Source organism: Corvus cornix, chromosome 5 (genome assembly GCF_000738735.6).
Source record: "Corvus cornix cornix isolate S_Up_H32 chromosome 5, ASM73873v5, whole genome shotgun sequence".
Taxonomy (NCBI): Eukaryota; Metazoa; Chordata; class Aves; order Passeriformes; family Corvidae; genus Corvus; species Corvus cornix.
The window spans coordinates 53,355,808-53,381,294 of NC_046335.1; the positions used below are offsets into that span (position 1 = coordinate 53,355,808).

Here is a 25,487-nt window from a genome sequence, read left to right on the forward strand (position 1 = left end):
TCTTACACGCGACCTTAACACAAATAAGCTAAAGAATACAGTACTGTAAGTTTTCAAAAGCTCGCTATGAGGACCACCCTTTACACCCTCCGGTGTCCAGAGTTTTTGCACTGATTTGAGTGGGGTCAGGAGGAGCTGGAGAAGCTCATGTGCCACCAAAGACACTGATGAGTTTCCACTAAACTCAGCTACAGAAACAAGTCCCCATCTTGTGCCACCCTCCAAGCACACACCAAACATCACTCAGTTTTCTCACATACACAAGAAATCTCCTCTGAAGTCGGCAGATTTCAGTGAAACCATGAGCTCACCAACAGTGGTTAGTTTTGATGAGTGCAGGTCAGCAACGTATGCAAGAACAGGTCTAGCATTAGTTGCTTGGAGGTTTTCTGGCTGGCTTTTGGGATGTGAAATGACCTCAGCTACCTTGTATGCAGCAGTTGTTTGTAAAGCTCAGGTTACTGAGGTGGCACAGCAACGCTGTGACAATCTTTGTCAGGCAGGTCCTTTTTACTCCTTGCCTGTTAATGGATTTAGAGGTCTAGAATTAAGCAATTTTATGTATATATATATTGCCTTTGTGGTCTGAATCTAGCTGTTATTGCAAATATTAACTGTGATCTAAAGTGTTGAGAAATACAGCACATGAAAAATCTGATTATACCTTAGTTTTTATATATGAAGAACTCCACTGCTTAAAAATACTCATACGTTTCCTTACCTAGCAGCTCTGTGTTATGGACATCTTCCCTCTGTCTGTTTAGTATCAACCTGGAGTCAAGAACCCTAGCACCAAACTTCCATTGCTTAAGCTCCAAAAACATTTCTCTCATGGCCATTTCACTCCCTGTCTTCTGCTTACAGCACAGAACCAAAGTCAAAATCCGTGACATTTCCTCCTCCAGTTCCCTATTTTTTTATTTCTCTGTTTCTACACACAGGCTTGAATTTGCCTCTGAGTGAGACATGAGGGCAGGAAACTCAGACAAAAAAACCCTGTCTCTCTCCCTGGGCTTTCATTTACCCCCCTGGGCACCAGTTCCTCTTGTCCCAAGCTCAGCCCATTCACAGATCCAGGGATCCACTTTTTGTCCCACCACACCACAGCACTTCAGCTTCCACCACAGCCTCGGTATCTTAAGTTTCTGAACCAGGAGGGTGATGCTGTAAAATAAACTCACTAGTCACATGCCTCTTCCTGGCTGATTCCTCCCAGAGCTCCTAATAAATCCCATTATGTTCAAACACACACAGAGTGCTCGGGCACACACACACACACACACACACACCCTCTGTATTAGGCACAGTGGCTTCATTTTTAAGGCAGCATGTCAGAGCCCTGCACAGAATTGTGAACCCCTGTATTAAACAGTTACTTCTTTGGCAAGAATAAATTAATTTGAGCCTCCCTTTTCAACAGGTTCCTGATTTCATGTGGGTTCTCCAGGGTATTCCGGCTAAAGCACGCGTGACAGAGGTGACCTCCAGAAGGGACCTCCAGCAGAGCAGCAGCTACCCAGACACAAGATCACTGTGTCAAAAATCAAACTCAAATGCTGATTTGAATTGTGCAGAGAGGGCTTATGCATACAGTGCCCTCATACCCACAAAGCTAATTTGGACAGAATGCCATTGCAAATAACCCATCAGCTCAGTTCAGCCTTCCATGGCCACACAGTCTTGCCTGAGAGTGGTCTTTTACTAATATTCTATACGTGCAATAAAATAGCCACCCTCACAGTTTTCAGGACAACGTGAAATCCTGGCTTGTGACTTGCCAAAGCAGAACAGTAAGAATATATGCAAAAAAACCCTTGTCAGCACTCTCCCGACTCCAGTGGCTATGGGCCAGATTTTTCATGATGCAATTTCCCAGAGGAGCTGCTTTTCTGGCCAGAGCTTCACCTCATCTCTGCTGAAGAAACTCTGGGGAGCTGCACAGGTGAATCTGGCTTTTCATGTATAACCTGCTATTACATTTTTGTCCAGAGAGTTTTGTTCTGTATTTCAGCACCATTCTTCTTAACAGCCTGTAGGACAATTTTCTAGAAGGAAAGCTCTTATTAGGCTTTATATCTATGACCTTAGGTTATCTTTTATAGTTTAATCTACACAACCTTAGAAATCAAGCTTTGCCAGTGGTAGCCAGCCCATCAATTCATTCGATTGTCCAGTACAGCCTCCAATTCTCACAAGCAATTTGACAATTGAAAGTATTTTGCACTGCATATTATGAAGTCTAGTGCTGCAAAAATAATAAGACTTGGAATTACACACAGCACTGGAAGTCTACTCATTTAACCATGAATTCTCAGGTCATTTCGATGTTTCAATAACAGGCATGCTATAGGCCAAGCTGTCATATTACTCTTATCACAAAAACGTCATGTGCCTGTTCCCTAGCTTGCACACATGCCAGCTCTCAGACTCTCATCAAACCTTCCCTAACTCCAAGCATACACAAGCAAAATACATTATTTTAATGGATGGTTTCATAAACAGCAGAGCCCTAGAGCCACTAAATAGTGCTCTCAAGTCATTTACTATGGTTTGTAATTTATTAATAGGGATATATGAATCTTCCTTGAGGGGAAAAATGGAAGAAGCCAGCTTAGCCCACTAGAGGCACAGAGCTGGATTCTGCTCCTAGTGACTTCTGCCTCCAGCATGTGAGAAGAGGGGTACCCTACCTTTCCCTCTCAGGTCTGCCTGAGAAATGCTCCTTGCTTGGTTAAATGCCAACACAGGCTGTAAAGTTACCACCCATGGCCATCCATTCCAACCCTCTGCCTGAGGTCTGGACACTTGTCACAGCTCCTGACAATCAGACTGCCCACAGCACACCTTGTGCACACCCACTGCTGAGAAAATAACTTAAAGGTGGTCCATAAGGTGGGAGGGGGCAGCGATTTTGGGAGTGGCTGGGGCCTCAGTCACCATTGCAGGGCAGCAAGGCCCCACTCCTGCTGGGAACTGGAGAGGAGGTGCTGGGATGGGGTGCCCGGGTGCCCCCAGTGAAAGCCAGGCTCCCAGCAGCAATGATCGCTGCAGGTGGCAGCATCAAAAGCAACAGAAATCGTAACTGACCACAAATCACATGATTTATGGAATGTGAAGAATTTATGAAATGTCACATGGTTACATGAAATCATTAAATAAATCATAAATAAATAGAAAACAATTAAGAAGGCAGCCACCCGGCTCCGCAGACCGGAGCGCCGCCTGACCTGGCTGCACCCACACAGGGACGGCCGGCTGTGCCGCACCACCAGACACAATTTCTCTCCCACTTTCTCCTCCTTCTGCTGCCTAAATCACCACGTGCCTCGGTGGGTGGGAGCAGGGACAGGCTGCCCCGTGCATAGCTCAGCACCCGCTCCAGAAACGTGACTTCACAACTGCTTGCATGGCCCAAGTTTAGCAACCTGTAACAATATCTCAAATCCCTCTCACTGCTGTATTTAAAGTTAGCTTTCCTTCTTGCTGCTTTTATTTCTGCATCTAATCTGGAGCTTGGAGCCAGTGAACTCTGAAGCCTCACAATATTCTATAGTATGGGGTTAACCTGCAGTAGCTCCTTAAATTACACAGATGGTTTAATATGAAGAGAAATGAGCAGGTACAGAAAAGCCAGACTGAAAGCAGATTGTGAACACTGCATTGCTTTCAGCAAGTTCAATTCACTTCTGATTCTGACCTGATTCTTTTACAGATTTAATGAATCTGTCAGGTTGATACCATGAAATGGGACAAGTGAGCAGTCAGCTTTGGTGTTCAGGCTTTGTTTTCGTGTTTCCAATTAAAACCAAAAAAAAAATCCAAGCAATTAATGGGAAACATCAAAATGTAAGAATGCAACAGCTTTTAAACATATGGGAGATTTCATCTGAGCAAGAATTTTCACTGGAAAAGATTGAGGTGAGCTCACAACTTTCAATCAAAGTCCTGTGCATCGAAAAAACTTAGTTAAAGTTGGTTAGGGTTGTCACATAATAGATGAATTTCCACAACTCTAGAGACTGGCTTTACTAGAATGAATTATTGATGTCTCACTTTCATAAGTGAATGACTTGCAGAAACCAGCACAGAGTATGTCCCACTGCTGCAAGATGTGCAGACTTAATGCAGCTTTGGAAAAGCAAGCCAAATTATTTCTCTGAATTGCACATCAACAAAAACAAGACTGTAAAAGATCCAGTTGCTTTGGAAGTGGATCAGTTTTTAAAGCGTTAAAAACAACTTCTGTACCTGAACCCCACTGATATTTCTGTGGTCTTACAGCTGTTTTTCCTGTTTTCAGAAGTTTTTCTCTTCCCTGCTAATTGACAGAAGCTGAGCATCTATTTCAGTGGAGCTCTGCCAGTTTATACAAGCTGAGGATGTGGCCCATATTTTTATAAAGGGAGGTCTTTTCCACTGTTTTGCCATCTGCCAAGCTCTACTTTAAGCTAATTAAATAACGTCAAGTTCTAGCAGGCTTTTTCAGGCCATTAGAGTTTTCCATTCCTCGACCCCTAAGGGTATCTAGTAAGTCTGGCTTCAGGAGAACTGAGATGTGAATTCAAAGGTGCTGACAATGCTAAGCGCCTTTTTAAAAGCTGGAAAATACCCTGACAGTTTGGACACTCTCTGTGGTTTCCATACAAAGAGAGTTTGTGGAGGATCTGTGAATGTAAGCAAACAATCTTACACACTTGGAGGAAGTGGGGGATTGACTTCAAGCATCTGTTGATTCAACCATGTCAGTGACCAAGAGGGATGGCATGGGAGAGCCTGTGTAACTCCATGTGGCAGCCTGAACGTGCAGGCAGCTTGCTCTGGATAAACACTGAGGCCATTTATCACACTGAATTTTTTCCCCCACTTCAGCAGCAAACCTCACCCACCCTTTGGTCTGGCATCTCCACAAGTTGCTCTACCCAGCTCCCCTTCCTGTCCCAAGCCCTCCTGCTCCCTCACAGTGCCCTGTGGCCGTGGTGCTGGCTGTGGAGATGAGCAGCAGCAACCACCCTCTGCGAAAAACAAAAGCATCTTATTTACCTTCAACTCTACAGCTCCAAGGGTAACAAACATCATCCAAAGTCCCCGAGATACATAAATGAGCAGTTACTCCACATAACCATGGGTCTCCTATCATTTGTAGCATTTTCTCTCCCTCTCTGCTATTCCTATGATAAACCCCCTCATGCTATTGGTCTTAAAGCAGAGCCGGAGCAGGGATTGTCTCATCTTGTGAGCACAAGACTTACTACAATGGAGCCTTTATCCTGCCTGCAGACTTTCAGCACTGCTATAATTCAGGTACTACTAACAGTGATGGTGAATGTGGAATAGTTTGAGCAGGACATTAACACGAACAGAGAATAACCCTCCATGAGCCAGAAGCTCTATAGGAATAATGGACTACACCAGCAGTACTGGCAGCATTTGCACGCTTCCTGCTTTTTATCCTGAGAGAGCCCAAAACACCTTCTCATACCTGTGGAGAGACTGTTTCAAACACATCATATTGAATGTAGCCTTTTTATCAAGGTGCAGCAGCCCCTCATGCCATCTGGGGCTAAAAGGGAAAATGACCTCTGCCAGCTGAAACTGTCACTGGAAAAGGGAAGGGAGACCAGTGCATGGTGGCGTGGCTGAATGACCAGTTCTGGTTTCTGGTCTGCCTAGGATAAAATGAGAATTGCCCCAGTCTAGATCAGCCTCTCATCCACTCTCCTGCCAACTAAGAAAGAAAAGACAACAAACAAACCACAACAAATCAAGCATTAATAAGCAAGAACACAGTTCTTCTCACATGGCCTCTCATGCAGTACCATCCTGGTGTCAAGCCAGACACAAATGCTGGATTGAGATACCAGTTAAATTTCACTGTCATTTCTACGACACACTCACACCTTCCAGTAAGCCTCTACAGAGGTGTGTGAATATGTAGACACACCTCTGTCTAAAGTTCAAACATGATTTAAATATGTCATCCTACACCAACAAAGTCGTATTAGCACAAATCCAAGCCTATTGTAACTGCCTGAGTCATATGAGTACACAGCAGGTATTTTAACACCACTGTGATGGCTGACATGAATAAATCTAAATCTCCAGTGTATTATATGACCACAACAGCTCTTCCCCTTCCCTCCCTAACTAATTTATCATATGGAAGCAACGCCCACAGATTTCCCTTGAAATCATACTAATATAAAAGAAAATGGATAGGACTGCAATGATGGAAACAGCTGACTAGGGTGCAGCAGCATAATCTTAAAGAACAAGCTGGAGCTGCCTGGAAGAGCCCAGGTTTGGAGGGAGGCAAGTTTCCTGATGGCCGTGGACGAAGGTCTGTGCCTGTGAGGGTCATGGGTTTGAGAGTAAGTTACAGGCAAGGGAGCACCGCGTAAGGCAGTCCGTAAAACAGGCCCAGAAGTACAGCAGTATTTTAAAATCCACTATATTCCTGGCAAGTCACATGCCTTAAAACTGGACTTAAATCATTGCAAACTTCAACTTTTGTTTCCACAGGACTTTTTAAATGTTTTTGGTTCCACACACAGGGCCCTGTTCAGCATCTTGCTGCCATGGTGTTTTTCTATCTTGACAATTCACTTCCGTGAGCAGGCATGTAGCCAACTCAAATGAGACTCAACGCAGTGAAAAGCCCTTCAGGTAAACAGTGTGATAAGCTAAACTGCAAAAACGAGACAATGTTTTTGTACTATGAGGCAGTTGCTATGGAGACGGTTGCTAATTAACTGCATTCAGCCAAGAGAACAAAGGGTTTAAGGGCAGACAGGACTCTGTATCTTAGAGTGAGCAATGCATAATGTCTTATGCAATCTGCACATCTATCATATCTGGAATACCTGAGCCTTTGCTTAGGTTGCAAAATACATCAGTGACAACAGGGGGGTTTATTCCTTTAAATTTCAACTAATTTTTAGGTAGTTAATGACTTATCAGTATTTAAAAAACAAACAAAACCCATATTTAAAAGCCACAGGTATCATGAATCAATGCATCAAGTCAGGACTGTACTAAACATTGAACTTTTTATGTTCACTCAGAGCTACTGTTTTCACAGAGTACTGGGTTTGCATGGCCAGGTTTTGGCAGTGAGGGGCTACAGGGGTGGCTTCTGTGAGTAGCTGCCAGGAACTTCCCTCATATCCGACAGATCCAATGCCAGCCAGCTCCAAACAGACCCGATGCTGGCCGAGGCCGAGCCCATCAGTGACAGTGCTACTGCTCCTGAGATAACAGGAGGGAAAAGCCTGGGCAGCTGTAGCCAAAGAGAGGAGTGAGGATGTGCGAGAGGAACAGCCCTGCAGACACCCAGGTCAGTGCAGGGGGAACAGGAGGTGCTCCGGGCGCTGGGGCTGAGATTCCCCTGCAGCCCATGGGGCAGCCAGGGTGAGGCGGCTGAGCCCCTGAGCACAGGGAGATCGCAGGGATGCTGAGATCCACCATGAGGGTGGATATTGAGCAGGTGGATGCCTGAAAGGGGCTGTGACCCCAGGAGAAGCCCACGCTGGAGTAGGTTCGTGGGCAGGACTTGTGACCCCCATGCTGGAGCAGCCTGTTCCTGAAGGACTGAACCCTATGGAAGGGACATGCTGGAGAAGTTAATGGAGAATTGTGTCCCATGGGAGTGACCCCACACTGAAGCAGGGGAAGAGTATGAGGAGCCCTCCCCCTGAGGAGGAAGGAGCAGCAGCAACAGTGTGTGATAAACTGATCATAACCCTCACACCTCATCCCCCTGCACCACTGAGGAAGAGGAAGTAGAGAAATTGGGAGCAAAGTTGGAATAACTAACTCTTCAATTCATTCCTAAATGAAGTTCCTAAAAACGTACCTTGGACCTAAATACTGTATTTAAATTAAAACTGGCTATTCTGAACAGATACTGAATTATATTATTTTAAAGGGATCATATTTTGGTATAGTTTTGTTATGATTTCTACAATGCACTGTAGGCCTACAGCACTCTAGGAAAAGCATAAACTTGTCAGAAGTGCCATAAATCCCAGAGCAGCATATTTCCAGCTCACAGAGTGTGTTCCTGGGGAAACTGCCCCTGCTCACAGCATCCCCCTGCAGCCCCGGGGAAGGGCCAGGGCTTCCCCAGACCTGCTCAGCCTGTTCGGTGGGCGAGGGCTGCCCACGCTGTGCTCGGGCTAGACCAGGCACCTCCGTACAGGAGACAGGCACATCCTAACTCACTGCTGAAAACCTTCAAAGTTGAGCTCTTTTCCTAAGTGGAAGCTGAGAAAAACAGTAAAGAGCCCATTAAAAAGACCCTTCCTTTAGAGATGAAAAGCCAATGGATAAAATAGATCTGCACTAACGTAAGATTTCTTTAGGTCTGAATAAATAAGCCAGTGTTTTTCCTTTTTAAGCCATTAAACACATGATTTAAATTAAAAAAAAAAAACTGGGAACTTTTTTTTTTACATGATTTAGATACTGTCAGGATGTAAAGGGTCACAATCAATTTTGAAGTTAAGTCCTTACTAAGGGGAATGGGATGAGTTCACACCTCATATGAGGGTATTACCTCAGCAAAGCCCGCTGCACACTGAACACGCAGTGTATTAATTTACTACATGAAGGCCTAAGGTTTGGGGGTTTTTTGACATTTTAAATTATGAGGCATCTGCAAACAGACCCTAAATCTGAATTGCACATGGATTTTCCACACCAGCCAATTCTGATTGCCCCTAGACATCCCCTCCAGCATTAATCACTCACCCACACTACTGTAGTTCATATTTCTTTTACAGAAACAGAGGTCTGCAAAATTCTTAAACTCTTGCCTAGAAAACAGGAATTATTACTTCTGTGGCAAACTAAGTTTTAAACATAAGGGACCTAATTCTGCCTTCAGTTATACTGCCATAAATCTTTAACAATTCCATTAGATTTATAACAGTGTAACTGAGGAGGAAATTGAGCCCAAGATATTTTCTAAATCGGTAATTAAATAGCAGAATTTTAGTTTGGCACACGGTAAAGACCTCTTAGATTACTTCTTTGGATAAGGCTACATACTTTTTTGTTCCTTGAATAATGATGTTATGAACAAATTAAATCATCTTATTTTCAGCAGCCTCTCTCTTATTCTGTTATTCTGCCACATCATCTTATGGAGCATCAATATGGGGCTAAATATTGCCTCAGTTTCCCATCCACTTTCTCTCTCCTCCATATAAATCTTGTGGCTCTCCATTATTTGTGCACAGTATACAGCACCTCGAGGACCTTTTCTTGTTTGGTTTCAAGGAACTACTATATTAAGCAAATGTCTAATAACAATAAAATGGCATTTAGTCAACTCCCTTATTAGAGGAGCAAGACATCCTGTGGTCACATTATGCAGAGATTGTACTTTCCAGGAGATGCAGCTGCCTCTCCCTGCACACAGGATGTGGTGCAGGAACATGGAATTGCCACAGTTGCCCTAAGCTCCCCCAAGGGTCACCGGATAAGCTGTGAAAGGAGCCCCTTCAGCATTAAAGCTTAGATGGCACTGGGGGGAAGAGGGCTCAATTCCCAGCTCTGCTATAAAACTCTTGATGACATCAGACAAGTTATTTGGTCCCTCCAGGCTGCTTTTCTTCATTGGGCAAGGGCAGCTTGTAAAATTTCCTGTCTCGTAATTTTAATAGAATTGGGTTTTTAATGGCTATTTTACCTCATTTTAATTTTTGCTCAGTATTTCCAGCCCTAATGCATCTTTCCTATTATTTCCCACTTTGCTAACCTCACATGCCAGATTCCACGCCGTCCCCACCAGCTCTGCGTGTGTCACAGTCACAGGGGTCAGTGGGAGGCTGGAACCTGGGACAACTGCTCCCAAATGGGGGCTGAGAGAGATCAAGAGCCTTCGGGGCAGCCAGGCCAAAGGGCTTTCTGAACTGTCCCACCTGTTAATGGCACTCCTCTGGCCACCCAGCTATGTAGCTGCAGAGGCCTTTTTTCGCTGCCTGGCAGGATGGAAAATTCTGCGGGCGGCTCCTGCGTGCGCTATCCCTTACAGCAATTCTCCTCAGCACGCGCCCAGCCTCTGGTGATTGGGCCTCCTGCAGCTAAAAATACCCCGTGCAGTCCAAATATGAAACACACAATATATGCCTGCATACCTCACCTACCTAAATATATGCCTACATGCCTACCTAATAACAGCTACAAATATGAATCATACTATTTCTTTGCAGAGTGCTCTCACGGGAGGTTGCTTTCAGTTGCCAAAGCAAGGTCCCAGCCAAGAGGTAGCCAATTCCTTGTGTATAAACCTCCTGGCTGAGGACTCCTAAATACATTTTAATTGGCTGAAAGGGAACAGATTTTATTCACGCACACAAACCTATTTGCACATATATGTATGTGCATGTATTTTTATATAGCTATTAGTAAACACTTCTTTCACCATTAATTGTACTAAAAGGTTTATTGCTGACAGTCAATCCAAGGAAGAACTAAACAAATGAAAATGCAATTCTTGTTCAAAGAATTAAATGCTGAAGTTACCAGGCCACATGAAGGCACCTGCTAAAGTGATCCAAAGACTACTTTCACTATGGGAAATTATTAGTTGTCAACTATACCCAGCCTGCCGTCCCCAAGCCCCTGAAACTGGGACCCAGTTGGGCTAACATTTTCCTTTTCTCAGTGCCAAAGACAGCAGTGTTACCTGCTAGTTTAGGGGTAAAACTGGTGCTGAATCCAAGTGGCTGAAGATGCTTTTCTCGTCTGTGTTCCCTACACACCTGCATTGCTAGAATGACAGAAAAAGCAATTTCAACTGTGATTTTTATTTAATTAATCCTTTTCCTTTCCATACTAACCAAACACCAGTTGATGTTAAAGTAGAAGTAAGAAAAAGTGAAGCAGCTTCAGGCAAATAAACTTCAGATGTTTTAGCTCTGCTGCAATGATTAGGCAAACTGAAAAAGCTTTTTCTTTATTATCTGAAAACTTGGCATACTCTGCCTCACCTACGTCCACACAGATTACTGGAATATGCTCCCAAACACCTCCAGGCATGTTTTCTGTGCTGCTGTCCCCAAAACTGTCAGGCATCAAGGGTGATACAGTTGCCTACAGACAAACCAAGATTCAGCCCAAGCCAAATCCATCCCTGGCTGCTGAGTCCCCTGTGTACCCCCTCCTCCAAGAAGGGCAACCAAACAAGGAACTGGGTTGATGACCCGATCTTTTCTGAAGGCCTATACACCTGGTAACCTCTGGCAAGCTTACTGCCCCCTTCAAGACAGAAAGGAGATCTCAGTATAAACACGAAATCTACCTGCATCCAGAAAATCCTCAGGAGGCTTGACCTAGTTGGAGATGGCTGTTGTGGGAAGGCTGTAATTAAGCAGTCGTGATAGCGATGCTGACTTCTCACCCCAGAGAAGGTGTGTGTTGATCACAGTTTCTATTAACAGTGCCTGAGTACCCTGTAGGTTAAATTGTAATGGTGTTTGACTGACATCCCAGCAACTCCCACAGCATGCAGTGCCTTCTCAGGGTTCCAATTCCCTTGTGAATTTGGGATGCACTGCTGTCCCCTTTACATTAGGTTTAACAAGCCATAGCACTTCTCTGCATTTAAAAGAGCATTCATGAAGTAGAATTAGCACATTCATGTCCTCAGTTCGTATTATTTTTGCTTAAAAAACATGTTCCTTAATCAAACAATGTAAACACTTTGTATGCCTAGAAGAAAACCAGAAAAATTGCAGAGGAGCCTTTTTCTACTAACTGAACCATTACTTCTACTGAAAGTCTGTAAACTGTTAATCCATTAGTGTCTAATTTCTTAAACTCAAATTCCAGACTTGAATCATCTGGAAGCCCAGACCCTGAAGTATTTTTCTCTGATGTTCCAGACCAAGTGCCCCACATGAAATTGTCTGTAGGACAGGAAAATATTCATACAATGGTATTAATGCAACATCTCAAGGGCACCACAAAAAAAAAAAAAAAGAAAAAAAGAAAAAAAGTCCTTCATGCATCTGTTAGGAAATCCCCATAAGACTCAGATAAGATACATATTAATTTTGAATAGCAGGCCCTCAGGGAATTGTGTAAGGCTCATGTCACAAGCACCACAGCACTTACTCTCCAACAGTTAGCCCAGGGTCACCCCTGTGAGGTGTGGGGTGGGACACAAACCTACTTCTCAGGAGACTGCATGTCCTCAGAAAACCAAAGATGCTGTAAAATTTCTTTGTGTTCCCACTGCTCCTTGTTCCCAACAGTGCTATTTGTTATCACACCATGAAGAGGAATTCAAACCTTACAGCCCATAACAACCCCCAAGTGGGCTTTACTTGTCCAACTCAATTGTCCCCAGGTTGCCTGAACCAGAAGGTGTTTGCCCTAGGAGCAATCCCAGTTCTACAAGGAATGAGATCGAATAAACAAGTCAATTTCCTTTCATGCTATCTACATGCAGGGTTTTCAATTATCTCAATCTCTCAGTGCTGTGCAACCAACTAACACACTACATCAGCCTGATCAAGGCTGTTTTAACTACCTCCTAGCACGACAACTATTTCTTAAAGCTGCAAAACTCTGCCTTCTGCAATTACAGGATCACAAGTTCATCCTGAGAAACCAGTGCTGGAAGAAAAACAAGATAATAGAAATGACACTAGACAACCACCTAAATGTATCCTGGATGTTCCAGTGAGGTTGCATCACTTCAGTGCTCTCAGGCTAACGTGTGTCAGTCCTAAACAACGTTATTACCAGAAGAACAATGTCATAAAGGAAAGACACTCTCTTGCTCTGTTTACTATAGCTGTTTGAATAGGAATAGCCACTAAATAATTCTGAAGTAGAAAAATGCCTGATCTGAACCTGTCCTGGTAGCTTCCACTTAGTTCCAGGCAAGAACTGATGTTGCCAGTACCTCCTCCATGCAGTGCCTACTGAACACTGGGAGACAGGGGCAGCAGCCATACTGTTGTCCTTCCCATGAACAGCCTATAAGCAGCTTTCTACAAGTTCCCCTTTACATGGGTGACTGAAGAGAACATGTTTAGTAGAGAGAGGACAAAGCCCAAGTGCTAAAAATCACTTTCAAAGGATGTCCTGCTCTTTCTGATGCATAATTTGTCAGCCAAACTTTCTAGTATATTTTCCCATTTCGTTTGGAACACGTCACACTCCTAACCCAACACAGCCAGTGGAACACCAGATTGCTGTGCCATGTACCTTCCACAGCATTACTGACGCTTTCAGGTGTGGTGCTTACCACAGCCTCCTCTCCTCTGCCTGCTCCCCAAGTAGGAGTTGATACCCTTATCACACACAACTCTCACTGTCCCACTGGGGTTTTCTCTTTAGGATAGCAGGTTATGGCAGAGGTAAAAAAAAAACAAAACAGAGAGATAAAAAATTCTCTGTCTTATGAAGACTCTGTCACTTTATCTCAAAGCATTGACAATTTACCCTTGAAAGCCCAAGGAGAAAGATTAAACCCTGTTCCCCCACATTTCAGAAATCTTCAAGGACCAGGAAGCCCAACAACCCCTCATTTCCACCGACAGCAGGGCCTGTTGCTCAGCTCACAAAACCAGATCTTGCCCTCCTGCAAGCACGGCCTGCTGATGTTGCAAGAACATCCCCACATTGCAGAAACAATCTCAGGCAGATTTGCTCACAACCCAAGCGATTTCAGCAGAAACTTCCCAAGCAGACATCGTATCTCTGGCCCTTCCTGCCCTTCCCTGCTGGCTGAGGGCTCGGCGCGGGTGTGACACACTGAGCAGGCCCAGCACTGCCAGAGTGTTTCTAGACAGATTTGTTTGCAGCCTAAGAAACCCATCTAGTGGCTTTCAGAATAGGAGTCCCATCTCCATTGCATTCATTTGGTGCATGTTGCTGAGAGAACAAAAAAGGGAAAAAAAAAAACAAAAAAAACCAAGAGCGTATCTTTGCACAATGATTGCAGGAACAGATGAATAAACACGAAACCTGATCCTTCACATCTGGTATTTCATCACTCCCAATACCTTATTCGCATTCAAATATCTTTAATACTGTGGAAACTTTACAAGGTAACAATGTCTTTATGGAAGCAGTAACTTTCATGGAACTTTTAAAATTAAAAGCGACGGTAAAAATAATTTGTAACATGTTACTGTACTCTTCATAAAGCTATTTAGCTCACACTTTCCTAATAGAAGCCCAGGAAAACACCAAATAATAGCAGTTAGCTACAGAATCAGGCAAGCCTATAGAATAGGATTTCTTTTGTCAATGTTCTAGTTCAAAGTTCAATTTTAATACCCAATTTACACAAGGTGCTTTGGAAATGAAGACTGTTATTACTCATCATGCAAAAAATTCTATTATCTGAGCAGAAATTTTTCTGAAAGTATCATTTTCCCTTTACAGTGCATGCCAAGAGATTTTATGTATAACCTAATAAGCATACACAGTTCTGAAAGGCTGCTATGCAATTTCTAGCATTAATTAGTACTCATTCTTCTCTGTAAAACTACTAAACATGCTAAAAAACTTCCTTTTAATAATCACTACATACTTTTAAGCAGTTTTATTGCAGAGATAAATACCTCCGATGCAAACTCATAACTGAAGAGCTGTTTACATGTCTCAAAAATTAATATCAAATTATTTTCTTGTCTTAAAGGCAAAATCCACCTTTGCTACCTTGAGGCTAATTTAGCAGGGCTGATAACAACGTCTGCAGGCATATTCCACTTGCTAGCAGGTTAATGGCACTTTGGCATTGTCCCTACAGGTCCACTAAAGCCACATCTTGCTGTAGCTAAATTTAAAAAAAAAAGAAAAAAAGAAAGAAAACGTGCACACAGAGCCAAGTCCAATCCCGTGGTAACTCCAGTGACTTCAGTGTTACACCAGGGATAAAAGTAGGGCTGCATTATTTCACAGCAGCTTTCATTCTTGTAATCTTTTCCAAAACACTCTCCCAGGAGCAAAGACAAGCACAGGCAAATATCTTGCCAGTAAGTGAGTTCACAGGGATTGCTACAAGTTACTAAACTGCCAGCAGCAAAAGACCAACAATCGGAACAAAGTACAAATACAGGACAGCCAATGCCCTCTAATGGGCTGGAGTTTTACTATGAGCTGCAAAAACATGGACACGGAAATTCATCGGATGGAACTCTGAGAGGGAAGGCAAACTATAGGCTGTCCTAGTTTGTACCAGAGGATGATGTTTGTGTTTGATCAATACTTCTTTTGAGGCAGTACAGATGAAAAAAGTCTTACCAATGCCTTGGGAAGACAAATGAAAATGGGTCTAACAACTCAGTCTTTCCTCCGTGGCCTACGCTTGACTGCTTCCACAAAGAGTGTGAGCATCAATTTATAGATGTGTTCCTCTATCCTCCTTCAAGCCTCCACAGTTATACCCTCCTCACATTTTTAAAATTTTATTTACTTTCAGTCAATACTGTACAAGGAGCAAAACCAACACTGTAAGACCTTCACAAACTCGCTCACAAAGGAAAGGGAAAAGGAGTGATGGATAGAGCTTTCCTGCAGGAAACTTATCAGGGGCCCCTTGGCCTTACTGTGTATTCCCTTTCTCTCAAGAATTTCAAAACTAGTTTCTGGAATTTGCCCATCCAAACCAAAACAAGCATCTTTGCTTCTTACCCAATCACTTCCTATGAATTTATAAAAAAGAGTTTCATTAAGCTTTCATTTTGTTTTCTGAGGGTTTCTTCAAGGAGCCATAACCCTGGGCCAGCAGCAGCCTGAAATGCTCCTGGTCTTGCACAGGTCACAGTTTTGTCTACAGCCTGAGGATGCCCCAAGGCAAGAAAAAAAAAGTTAGGACATCCCCTTTCCTCTCCCCAGCCAGGGGCCCCTGCAACCCTCTTCTGTGGGGATAGAATCAAAAGTCTTTTGTTCTCATCATCCTCTTGTGCCTTAACTCACATTTTTGGGAAGGCAAGGGGAGAAGAAAACACCCTCCCCTTCTCTTCCCTCCTTTATCTGAGGTCTCAGCTGTAGAGGAAGAGCTGAAGTGATTCAGGCTGCCCAGAGAGGTCATGGATGTCCCTCAGTACCACTGGCACAGCTCTCCCATCACGAGCCACCCTTCTCTCACCCAGGTGGCACTGCGGGCAGGCGCCACTCGGCCACCCCTCACCCACAGATCCCAGTCCCCTCAGTCCTCCTTGAGCAATTCTCCAGGTCCCCTGGAGCCAGCCGACCAGGAGGCTGAACACAGACCTCTTAGGAACGCCAATTTAAGGATGATTTTTAGACCACCACAAAGAAGAGTGAAGAAACTCTGGCTGCTTGCTTACATGAATGTTGCAAAGCTCTCATTAAATCAAAGGCAGAGACTTAAAATATTTCTTCAAGCAAAATCTCTGCTCTTCTCAAAGTCTCCCTCCAAGGATCAAAAACTACAATTGCTTAACTTAATCCACACAAAGTGATCATTATATTTGCCTCCATAAAGATCAGATTTGTTCTGGTGCCTATATCTAAAGGTAATTTCAGTTAGAAAATGAAATGGTGCTCTCTTGACCTTTCATCTTACATGGTTCATAAATTACTGACACATTACAATATCCCCCAACACTATGGAAGCTTAGCCATATTGCAATGTCTCTCTTGTAAGTGAAATAAACTTGGTATGCCACTAAAAGGCATTAAATTATTTTCATTATGCCACACAGAATGTAAAACACTTACACTGTTTTGATTTCAAAATCCTTGGAGAACAATTATGCTCTCAGGGCCATAAGACTCTATTAGAAAGTCCTCAGAAACCTAACATGGTTTCAATAAATCCTCAAACACTACAAAGCAGTCACTCAGTTTGAAGAATGAAAACATGAGTTTATCCACTGCAAAGTCAGGATGTAAATTCTGCTCAAACAGTACCCTGCACTTCCTAATTTTTTTCTACTCTATCAGGGCAACACTTTAAGTGAAGTTTTCAGCATCAAGCACGCATAGCTCATTTTTTGATTGAAAATTAACTATATTTGATTTAGGATTAGCATAAATATGAGATGTGCCTGTGCTTATGGTATTACTAGCTACCAGTATTAATCAGCAGTTAGATATGCACAAATGGTTTTATACATATATCATTTAACAAATGTCAACATTTAGGGTTAGGAACCATTAAATGAAATCAGTGATTGTCACAATGCATGGATAAATATGTTAATTTATTTATTTATACAATGGCACCAAAAATGCTTCAAAACACCAAAAAGCAGATTTCAGGAGTAACTAGTGTGGTTGTAGGGATCCCGACTTAAAAAAAAAAAAAATGCAGCCAGCCTTATTTTGGCTGGTGAGCTGTTCAAGCCTAAGTAAGGCTTTAGAGCATAACTACACAATAAGCTTGTTTGTATATACATGCTTATGTACTCCTAGAAGGCGCACAACCTTCTAATTAGGCAAATCATCTGCCCTTTCCAAAGGAAAATAACAGCACCGAGAAGCAATCAAAACAGGCGGAAACGGGCGAGAAGGAGAGGACAGGAGAGATTATACTCCCTGGGGCAGGGGGAGAAGGGGAGTGCGGGAGAAGGAGGAGGGGGAAAAAACAAACCCAGGCAGGAAACCCGGCCCCGACAACTTTCTGCCGAGGGCAGCTGAGATGCCTCATCCCGACTCTTCCTTCCCAGACAGGACGTTCGGTGTGGCCGCGGGGTGACACGGCAGCTGCGGAGGGGGCCGGGTCACCCGGCAGTGCCCGTGACCTCGGGCGGGGCACAGCTGGTGGCAGCTGCAGCACCATCTGCTCGGGGCCGGCCCCCTCTGCCCCGCCAGGTAGCGGCGAGGGACGGGGAGCATCCCCGGGGCACTGCCACCCACCCCGGGGTACGGCCACCCATCCCCGGGGCACTGCCACCCACCCCGGGGCACGGCCACCCACCCCGGGGTACGGCCACCCACCCCGGGGTACGGCCACCCACCCCGGGGCACTGCCACCCACCCCGGGGTACGGCCACCCATCCCCGGGCACTGCCACCCATCCCCGGGGCACTGCCACCCATCCCCGGGGCACTGCCACCCCATCGCCCCGGCAGGTGCAAAGGGGCACACGGACACACGGGTAAGGGCTCTGCCGGCCCCAGGGAGGAGCTTGGAAAGTGGAAACGAGAAAGGAACGGAGCGAGAGAGAGCTCGGAGCAGCGGGACGAGAGCTGCACAGCCCCGCGCAGCACATGGAGATGTCAGTACCCTTCCGCAGAGCGCGTGTTTATGGAATGCTGGCAGCGCGTCATCTGATTTACAGCTCGCACGGAGGGAAGGGCGGGAAAAAAACGAGAGAGAGAGAAAAAAAGAAAAGACACAAAAGCACCCCTAACTTGCCTCTTTCATGGAGAGACTCCTGAATGCAACAAGAACTTTATCTCTTTTCAGTTCAGTGTCGCTTAATCTGCCACACCACCATGCAGACTGCGCTTCCCATTTCCCTGTCTTCACCATTCCGTGAAAAATAAAGAAAAATGCCTATTTTTTTAATGCCTGAGGAGTGACACATTTAAATGCTTCTTTTAAATATTCACATTTAGCCACAGCATAGAATTTGTCAAAGGCAATTATATAGTAAGGTAACTAATAAAATTCTGTATCAGTACTGTTTCCTAGTGCCAGCAGTGAAGGAACTGGCTTGGACAGTCCTGAACACCACATCAGCTCAGCTGAGCTCTCTCAGCTTCACATATTTCTTCACAATTTACTCCAAAAGTACCAAAATCAGAACCAGGAATATTGTGTAGAAACAAGCTGGGCTCTACAGTTCTCATCTTGGAACAATTATTTCCAAAGGCTAAATGTGTACCACTTACCATACATTTTGCCTTCATCTGATAAGATGATTTTCCTCCTCCCACATGGTGGATAGATAGCTAGAGCCTCCTGAAAGCTCTGTTCAATGTCAGGGCTCCAGACACCTTCTGCATCATTGTCAATAGGTTTATCTGCAGAATCACTCATTCTTTCAATATCTTCGGCAGGACTCTCGCTGCCGCTCCAGCTGCTGGGCTCAATGGTGATGGCTGGGGTCTCCAAGCCTAAGCCTGGAGTCTTCAAGGGAATAAACCTGCAACACAAACAACCAACCCCAAAAGGCATTAAAGGCATGGAACTCCAGGCAAACATTTCTGCCTACTTCTGATGCTAAGTTAACAGCAGCTGAGCAGTAACGTGAGCACAGGAAGCACCCAGGAAAAGTGAAAAATTGAGAAGCATTCTACCTCAAATGAGCAGAGGTGGAGCAATAAGGCTGTCAGAAGAGGAACTCTATCACATTTTCTGTGTGCAATTACACGAGGGCATAGAGAATCAGATTATTTTTCACAAATAGTCAAAGTGGGGGAAAACTCTCCAGCCACATTTCATCTGGCTGAAGACTGGCACCCTTAAAATAACAAGCCAGATCCTCAGGCAGGGGGAAATCAGTGTACTTCCACTGGCTGGAAGGGAAGCACACCAATTTATGCCACAGTGACCACCAGAGCCTAAAACCATTTGAACCTAAAAACAAAAGCAAAAACTATTGTTCACATTCATCCGGATGTCACTGGATTTAATGGAATTATACCAGTGATGCCACAGCTCAATGTAATTAACTGGAAAAGGCTGTAATTTTCAGATCTTACCCAAATAAATAATACAATCAGAATCCAAGCTACATACAAAAAGAAATCTTTAAAATGATAATACCAGAGCAAGGAATTACAAGAGAACATACATGCTTTGCCTGACTTAAAAGGTCTCTGTCACAGAACCAGAGCAGAACAAAAATTACAAGCTTCAAGTTGCTGAATCAATTTAATAAGAAATAATTTAATATAGCTGCACCTGCTCACACTAGCAGAGCTGCAGATCTGTCAGTGTTCCTTTTATATTTTTGAGAGAAATACAACTCTGCTATAAAGACTTGCTCCAGGCAAAAAAGCTGCTATACCAGACCACGTTCACCTCTGCTGTAATTCTTTGGGAAGTCAGTGAAATAACACCAGGAACAGATTTGGCTCAACATGTCTAGGCATAATGCAGTTTTATTTTGAAAAAAGAAGAGGTTTGGTGACTCTGACTGATCTAAGTGGATAGGAGTGTTCAAACATGCATGCATGCGCTGCAAACACAGTTAAAATCCAGTTTCCTGGATAAACACTCAAAACCTCTAAACTATAACATTTTTATTCTGCTGGGGCAGAAGAGAGGGGCTTCCCCTTGCGCACACCTCCATCCTCCTGCTGATACGCCTCTCACTGGGGTCTCAGGACGTGGCAAAACAACAGGTGAAAAGCAGCAGAACAGCATTCACCCCACGGAGAAAGAAGGGGAGGGTGTACATGGAAGGCCATGACACCTCTGACAAAACACCTTTGGTCTGGAGAGCTCCCCGAAAGAGGAAATATTTACAGCAGCCCTCACCCGAGCTCCCCAGCCAACCAACCGCTAGAGATAACCAAAACCTGACAGTCCGGTCCCTCGGAGGCCACGGTGTCTTGAAAAAAAACAGAGCTGCAGCTGGGGAAACTGGGAGCAGGCTCTCAGTCTCACAGACCAACATTACCCGTTTGACACCCAAAGTACAGGGTATTTCCACTTCTCCAGGCTCTAGCAGGAGCTCAAAGGGATCAGTACATGCGAAATAGGCTCCCATGAACTTGGTTTTCCTTGCTTGCCTGTCTGTTTCCACAGAGAGGCATTTCTTGACTTTGCATTGCTTTGAACATTTCAGCACAGCTTACGAAAATGTTAGTGCCTCCCCAGCCATAATAGGCAGGCTAATCACTGTCTCAAACGCCTTTTAATAACTGATAATGAGGGAGCAGATGGATTTGCAGGGAACCACACACATGTGAGCGGGTGAGAACTCTGGCCAAATGCACCACTCATTGTCCGGGAAATCCACAACGCACAAAATTTTTTAAGTTGTCATCACACAAAGGGAGACGCAAACCTTGATAAAATAGTGAAACCTCATCTGTCAGAACCCTCGGAAGGTTGAAGGGTTGATTCAACCTCTTGAAGAGTTAAATCTTGTATGCAAGATTTAGCCAAAGCACAATCACAGCAATACTGGGAAACTACTGACAAAAACATTCATGTCCATTTAAGCCTTCACACAGAGGGAGAATTTTTGGTAAATGAGAGGTAATTGAATGTTGATGGAGATAATTAGGGGGAGGGATCAGTTTTATTGCAATAGTGCAGGGGAAAATGGCTGCTGGAGGGTTTATTGGCCTCACATGATCGAACCACGACGAGTATTTCAGAAGACAGCACAGAGTGGGATGCATCACTGGCTCTGTTTTCCAAAGGTGCCTATGGGAGGAAATCCTTCCCCTCCCTGAACCCAGGCCCAACGGCTTGCAATGCACAGCACAGCCATGGGCAGCTTCTGCTCAGCTCAACCACCCTCTGCTTACAAAATCTGCCACAGTCATAGCCTCAAGTCCTATTATCATCCTATAAACCAGCCCTTGTTATTACATTATGCTGAAATAATAATTAAAATGCACAAGGAACACAGTGAGGCTCTAAAGTAATTAATGTTACTTGATAGTCATGTTATATCTTGCATTGTGTTTACTGGTGAATTTTCACTAATGTGCTATCTGCCTTCCCATTCCTTTTTACCTACTTGCATATCATCTTGAGGCACTCATAGCTACTATTCCAGCCTCTAAAGTGGAAGATAACCAAGTGTTTTTTGCAGAACATCTGTACAACAGGGGCGTGGAGCAGCCTGCTGGAAGAAAACCTCTCATATTAAAGGTTATTTCCATTTTGGTGAATGCTGACACTGCAGATCAAGCCAGAGGGCCAAGGAGGAATAAACCTTGTATTACAACTGCTAAATGGCTCCCTCTTATTTCAGGAAAAAAATGAGCTAACTCAGTTAATCATTTCCAGCTCAGCTCTAAGTATCAAAACCCAATTCCACCTCCTCCTTAGCTTGAATTCTAAGGACTCAACTGTGATGAAAAATTTCAGACCTGTTATTCTGGAGTTCAACACGATTATCAAAAATAATACAAGCTGTCAACAGACAAGCTCTGTTGCACATTTCTAATGAGATATAAATCTCATGTGAAAAAATGTGCATTTACAATCTGATTTAGATTTAGAAAAAACTTTAAAAAGCGGGCCTTCTTTATATTAGCAAACTCCAAATCTTGCAATGCCACCTTTCAGCAGAGGAAGAGCTAAGCTCCTGGGGGCAATTAGCCCCTCCTCCCCTGCCCAAAGTCAGAGATTGTACACATGACAGATCGAGTTGAAGAGTTCTGTATGTGCTCTTTATCATGTTAACTTTCAGAGAACCAATTTCCTACTTGCACTTTCTGTTAACAAAACTAAAACACATCAACACTATCTAGAAAACCAACCAACCAAAAAAAAAAAAAAAAAAAGACCCAAAGCCCACAAAAAAATAGAGCAACAAAAAAACCCCCAAACTCAAAAGATTTTAGCTCACCTTTTTGTACATTCTAAGACAGCTTAAAGCACACTGCTGCAGTTTAGAAGGTCTCTCTTCAGAGTTTTCCTTTTAACACCAGCCTTACACATTTCAAGACAGCTTCCCCTGTGCATAAAACTCTTTTAGCTGCAAACCAAATGCATCTGTCTTGCAGTTGCTTTCTACTCTCTGCAGTTAAGTCAGTTCTAAATATATCTGTTTTCCTCATGCAGTTATTAAGACACTTTTTCTCTGCATGTTGGAGGTATGTCCCTCCCGTCAAACATCACAATGTCACACTTAGGAACAGAGAAACCATTAGGGGCAACAGAGGGTTTTATAAACATGTTTTATAGCCAGGCCATTCAAGACAGCTTGGTGAGCTACAAGATATGACTTACTGTCATTATGTTCACTCACTACAGTAACTTGAAAAATTACTTTAAAATCTCAGAGAAACAAGGCTAGCTGTTGTCAGAGCCGATCAAACCAATGCGTTTAGCTAAAACCAAATGATAGCCCGCAACTTCTTATTAAGGGAATGGTTTCTTTGCTTAGACAAAACATTCTCCTGTGCCTTTCACTTTATGAGCAATGCAAACCTGGACTTGCCCTGAAAGCTGCTGCTCACAGACCAACAACTGAGATCAATGGCTCCTCACAGCAGCGTAGGACAAGTGCAGATTTACGGCCTTGGTATGTTTCATAGCCTTCAATATTTGCACAATGAACTAACACAGAAATGCTGTCTTTCAAAAGTCATTAGAGCTGGATCTTATTTTACAGTGTCTTCCAAAAGTTAAACCATTTTCTCTTTTGTTTAATTAATTTACTTTCTTGAGTGTCGGTGTACAGGTGCCGAATGGTGCCTTCTCTGTGCTATCAAATAACCCCTAGAAAAGGATTAATGCTTTGCAGATATTGGTGCAGGAACACAAGAATGACTGAAAACATGCCTTGGTTCTGAGAGCTGTCTGAGGGAAAAAACTGTTATGTCTCCCAAGTCTTCTAAACTGTGTCTGCTCGAAGGGGATCAAGTGCAGGTATTTCTGAGACTGAGCACCAGTGTTGTTACCCACACTGATCTTCTTGCTATGAACAGCTGCAGAGTGCTACCAAATCATTCTTACAGCCAGATCAGTATTTCTAAAACACGTCTTTCAGAAAAAAATCTTAATTCTTGAGGTAGAGAGTTCGAGTGTTGAAGGGGTAAATAACACTTTTAAGAATACATTATATTTTTAGTTCATGAACAACCTCATCTTAGCCTCAGTTATTTAAAAACAATGGCATGAGGAATCCAACAAGCTTTTTATAAACATCAAGATGGTAATGAGCAGATGAGCGCAAACCAACTAATTCTAAATTTGCAGATGGCAAATTTTCTCTGAAGGTTTGAAAAGTTGCAGGCCCATGGGATTTTCCTTCTGCTTTGTTCAGCAGTGCAAATCCACAGCTGGAGCGCCAAAGCTCTGGAGAGAATCCAGAGGAAGAAACTTATCAGATCTAGAAAACATGACCTACCAGGAAAGGAATTGGGTTTGTTTAAATTTAGAGAAGACTGATGTGAAAAGATAACCACTTTCAAATAAGGAAAAGGTAAGAGCAAAGCAGAGAAGCAGCTCTTGGCAATTTCTACCAGGGATAAGATATGAAGCAAAGTACTTGAGTTCCAGCAAGAAAACCACAGGTTGGGCATTTGGAGGATCGTTCTGACCCCACCAACAGAAGTGCTCAGCCTCCAGGGGTGCTGGGGAACTGCTGGGGAACTGCTGGGGAACAGAGATTGTTCCAAGCGGGTGACACAAGCATTTCTCAGGAACGAGCTCAGCACTGTGTGGGCTAGAGCCATGACCTAGATGATGCCATGAGACGGGGCAGCAAAAGGCCCCAACAGAAGGAAGCCTGCAGTGGGAGCACGTCCTTGGCTAGGCATGGGGGAATCCAGCTGCCTGAGAGACTTCCCAGATGTCCCAGTGACCAGACAGCTTTGTCAGCTGCAGGGCAGAAATCCAGGCACAACCAGGCTTCCTCCTGCGGATGCCTGTGGAGCTCCTCTGCCCTGCACAGCTGCTGGACACTGCTGCAGGAACACTGTGGGCTACAGCCACCTTATCAAAGCAGCCAGGATGGGAAGGAACACCAAACCACCAAGCTGGGGAGCAGAAGGATCCATCTCCTTCTGGTGCTGTCCATGGGAGTTTTGGGAAATGAGGCTGCCTCATCCCCAGACACCCCACTCTACCAGACACCTGCTGAACTGCCTGATCCTCCCTATCACACCCAGGTTTCTCAAGCTCTTTCTGCACTGATTAAAGTAAATATGGAATTGGTGGGAAGCTTGAATTTCTCTAGGATTTTATCCTTCTACTTTGCCAGTGAAAGTATCTTTGTAGTGTTTATGCAAGTCAAGCATGCAAAGAAATTACTTCGTTATTTACAAACAAATTCATAGTGGATTTTGTAGCTGTGATGTGTAACTGTGTATGGATTTTTCTGATTCTCTGAGGTGTTCAAATGGCATTACTTTCAGGAAAACACTATATTTATTCAAGCCACTTTACATATAATTTTTTTTATGAGGAATGGATATGGCTCAGTACAAAGAATAAAAATGTAAATAATTTACAGAGCATCCAATGGTGAAATCATTAGATTAAAATTACTTTATACTGTATTTTTGTTACATGTTCTACTTATCAGCAATTATTCCCTCTAAGAAGAAAGAGCACAGGAGAGAGAAGCAGCCCATTTCTAGGATAAAGAATTCCTTTAAACCTCAGTCAGACTAATTCAGCCATTCGCATTTGCCACTGAGATGAAAAAAAGAGGTTTTCTTTGACTGTGAGAACACTTCAGGAAGAAATTCTGATGTTGTGCTTTTTTGGTGATCAAATAGTTGTATGCAGTGGTGCTTCCATGTACTTCCTATCATTCATATGAACTAGCTTTATTATCCTAATACTGAATTTACCATTTCTTGCTTGGGATTCAACCTATTTATTAACTGTCAACTACCTATTTCTGA

The 25,487-nt window shown here is 43.7% G+C and overlaps 1 protein-coding gene across 10 annotated transcripts in view; it reads right to left on the bottom strand.

Moving 5' to 3' along the window:
- Positions 1–25,487, bottom strand: part of TEAD1 (TEA domain transcription factor 1) — a 152,528-nt gene that overhangs the window by 80,741 nt on the left and 46,300 nt on the right. For 4 of the 10 annotated variants that reach the window (XM_010405303.4, XM_010405301.4, XM_010405302.4 and 1 more), the window contains exon 2: positions 18,831–19,084. In XM_010405303.4, coding sequence (XP_010403605.1) covers positions 18,831–18,978 — 148 coding nt within the window. In that variant the 5' untranslated portion in view covers positions 18,979–19,084. Of the gene's footprint in view, positions 1–18,830; positions 19,085–22,477; positions 22,568–25,487 lie in introns of those variants that run through there. The other 6 variants (XM_039552599.1, XM_020584591.2, XM_039552602.1 and 3 more) reach the window with 3 other exon arrangements.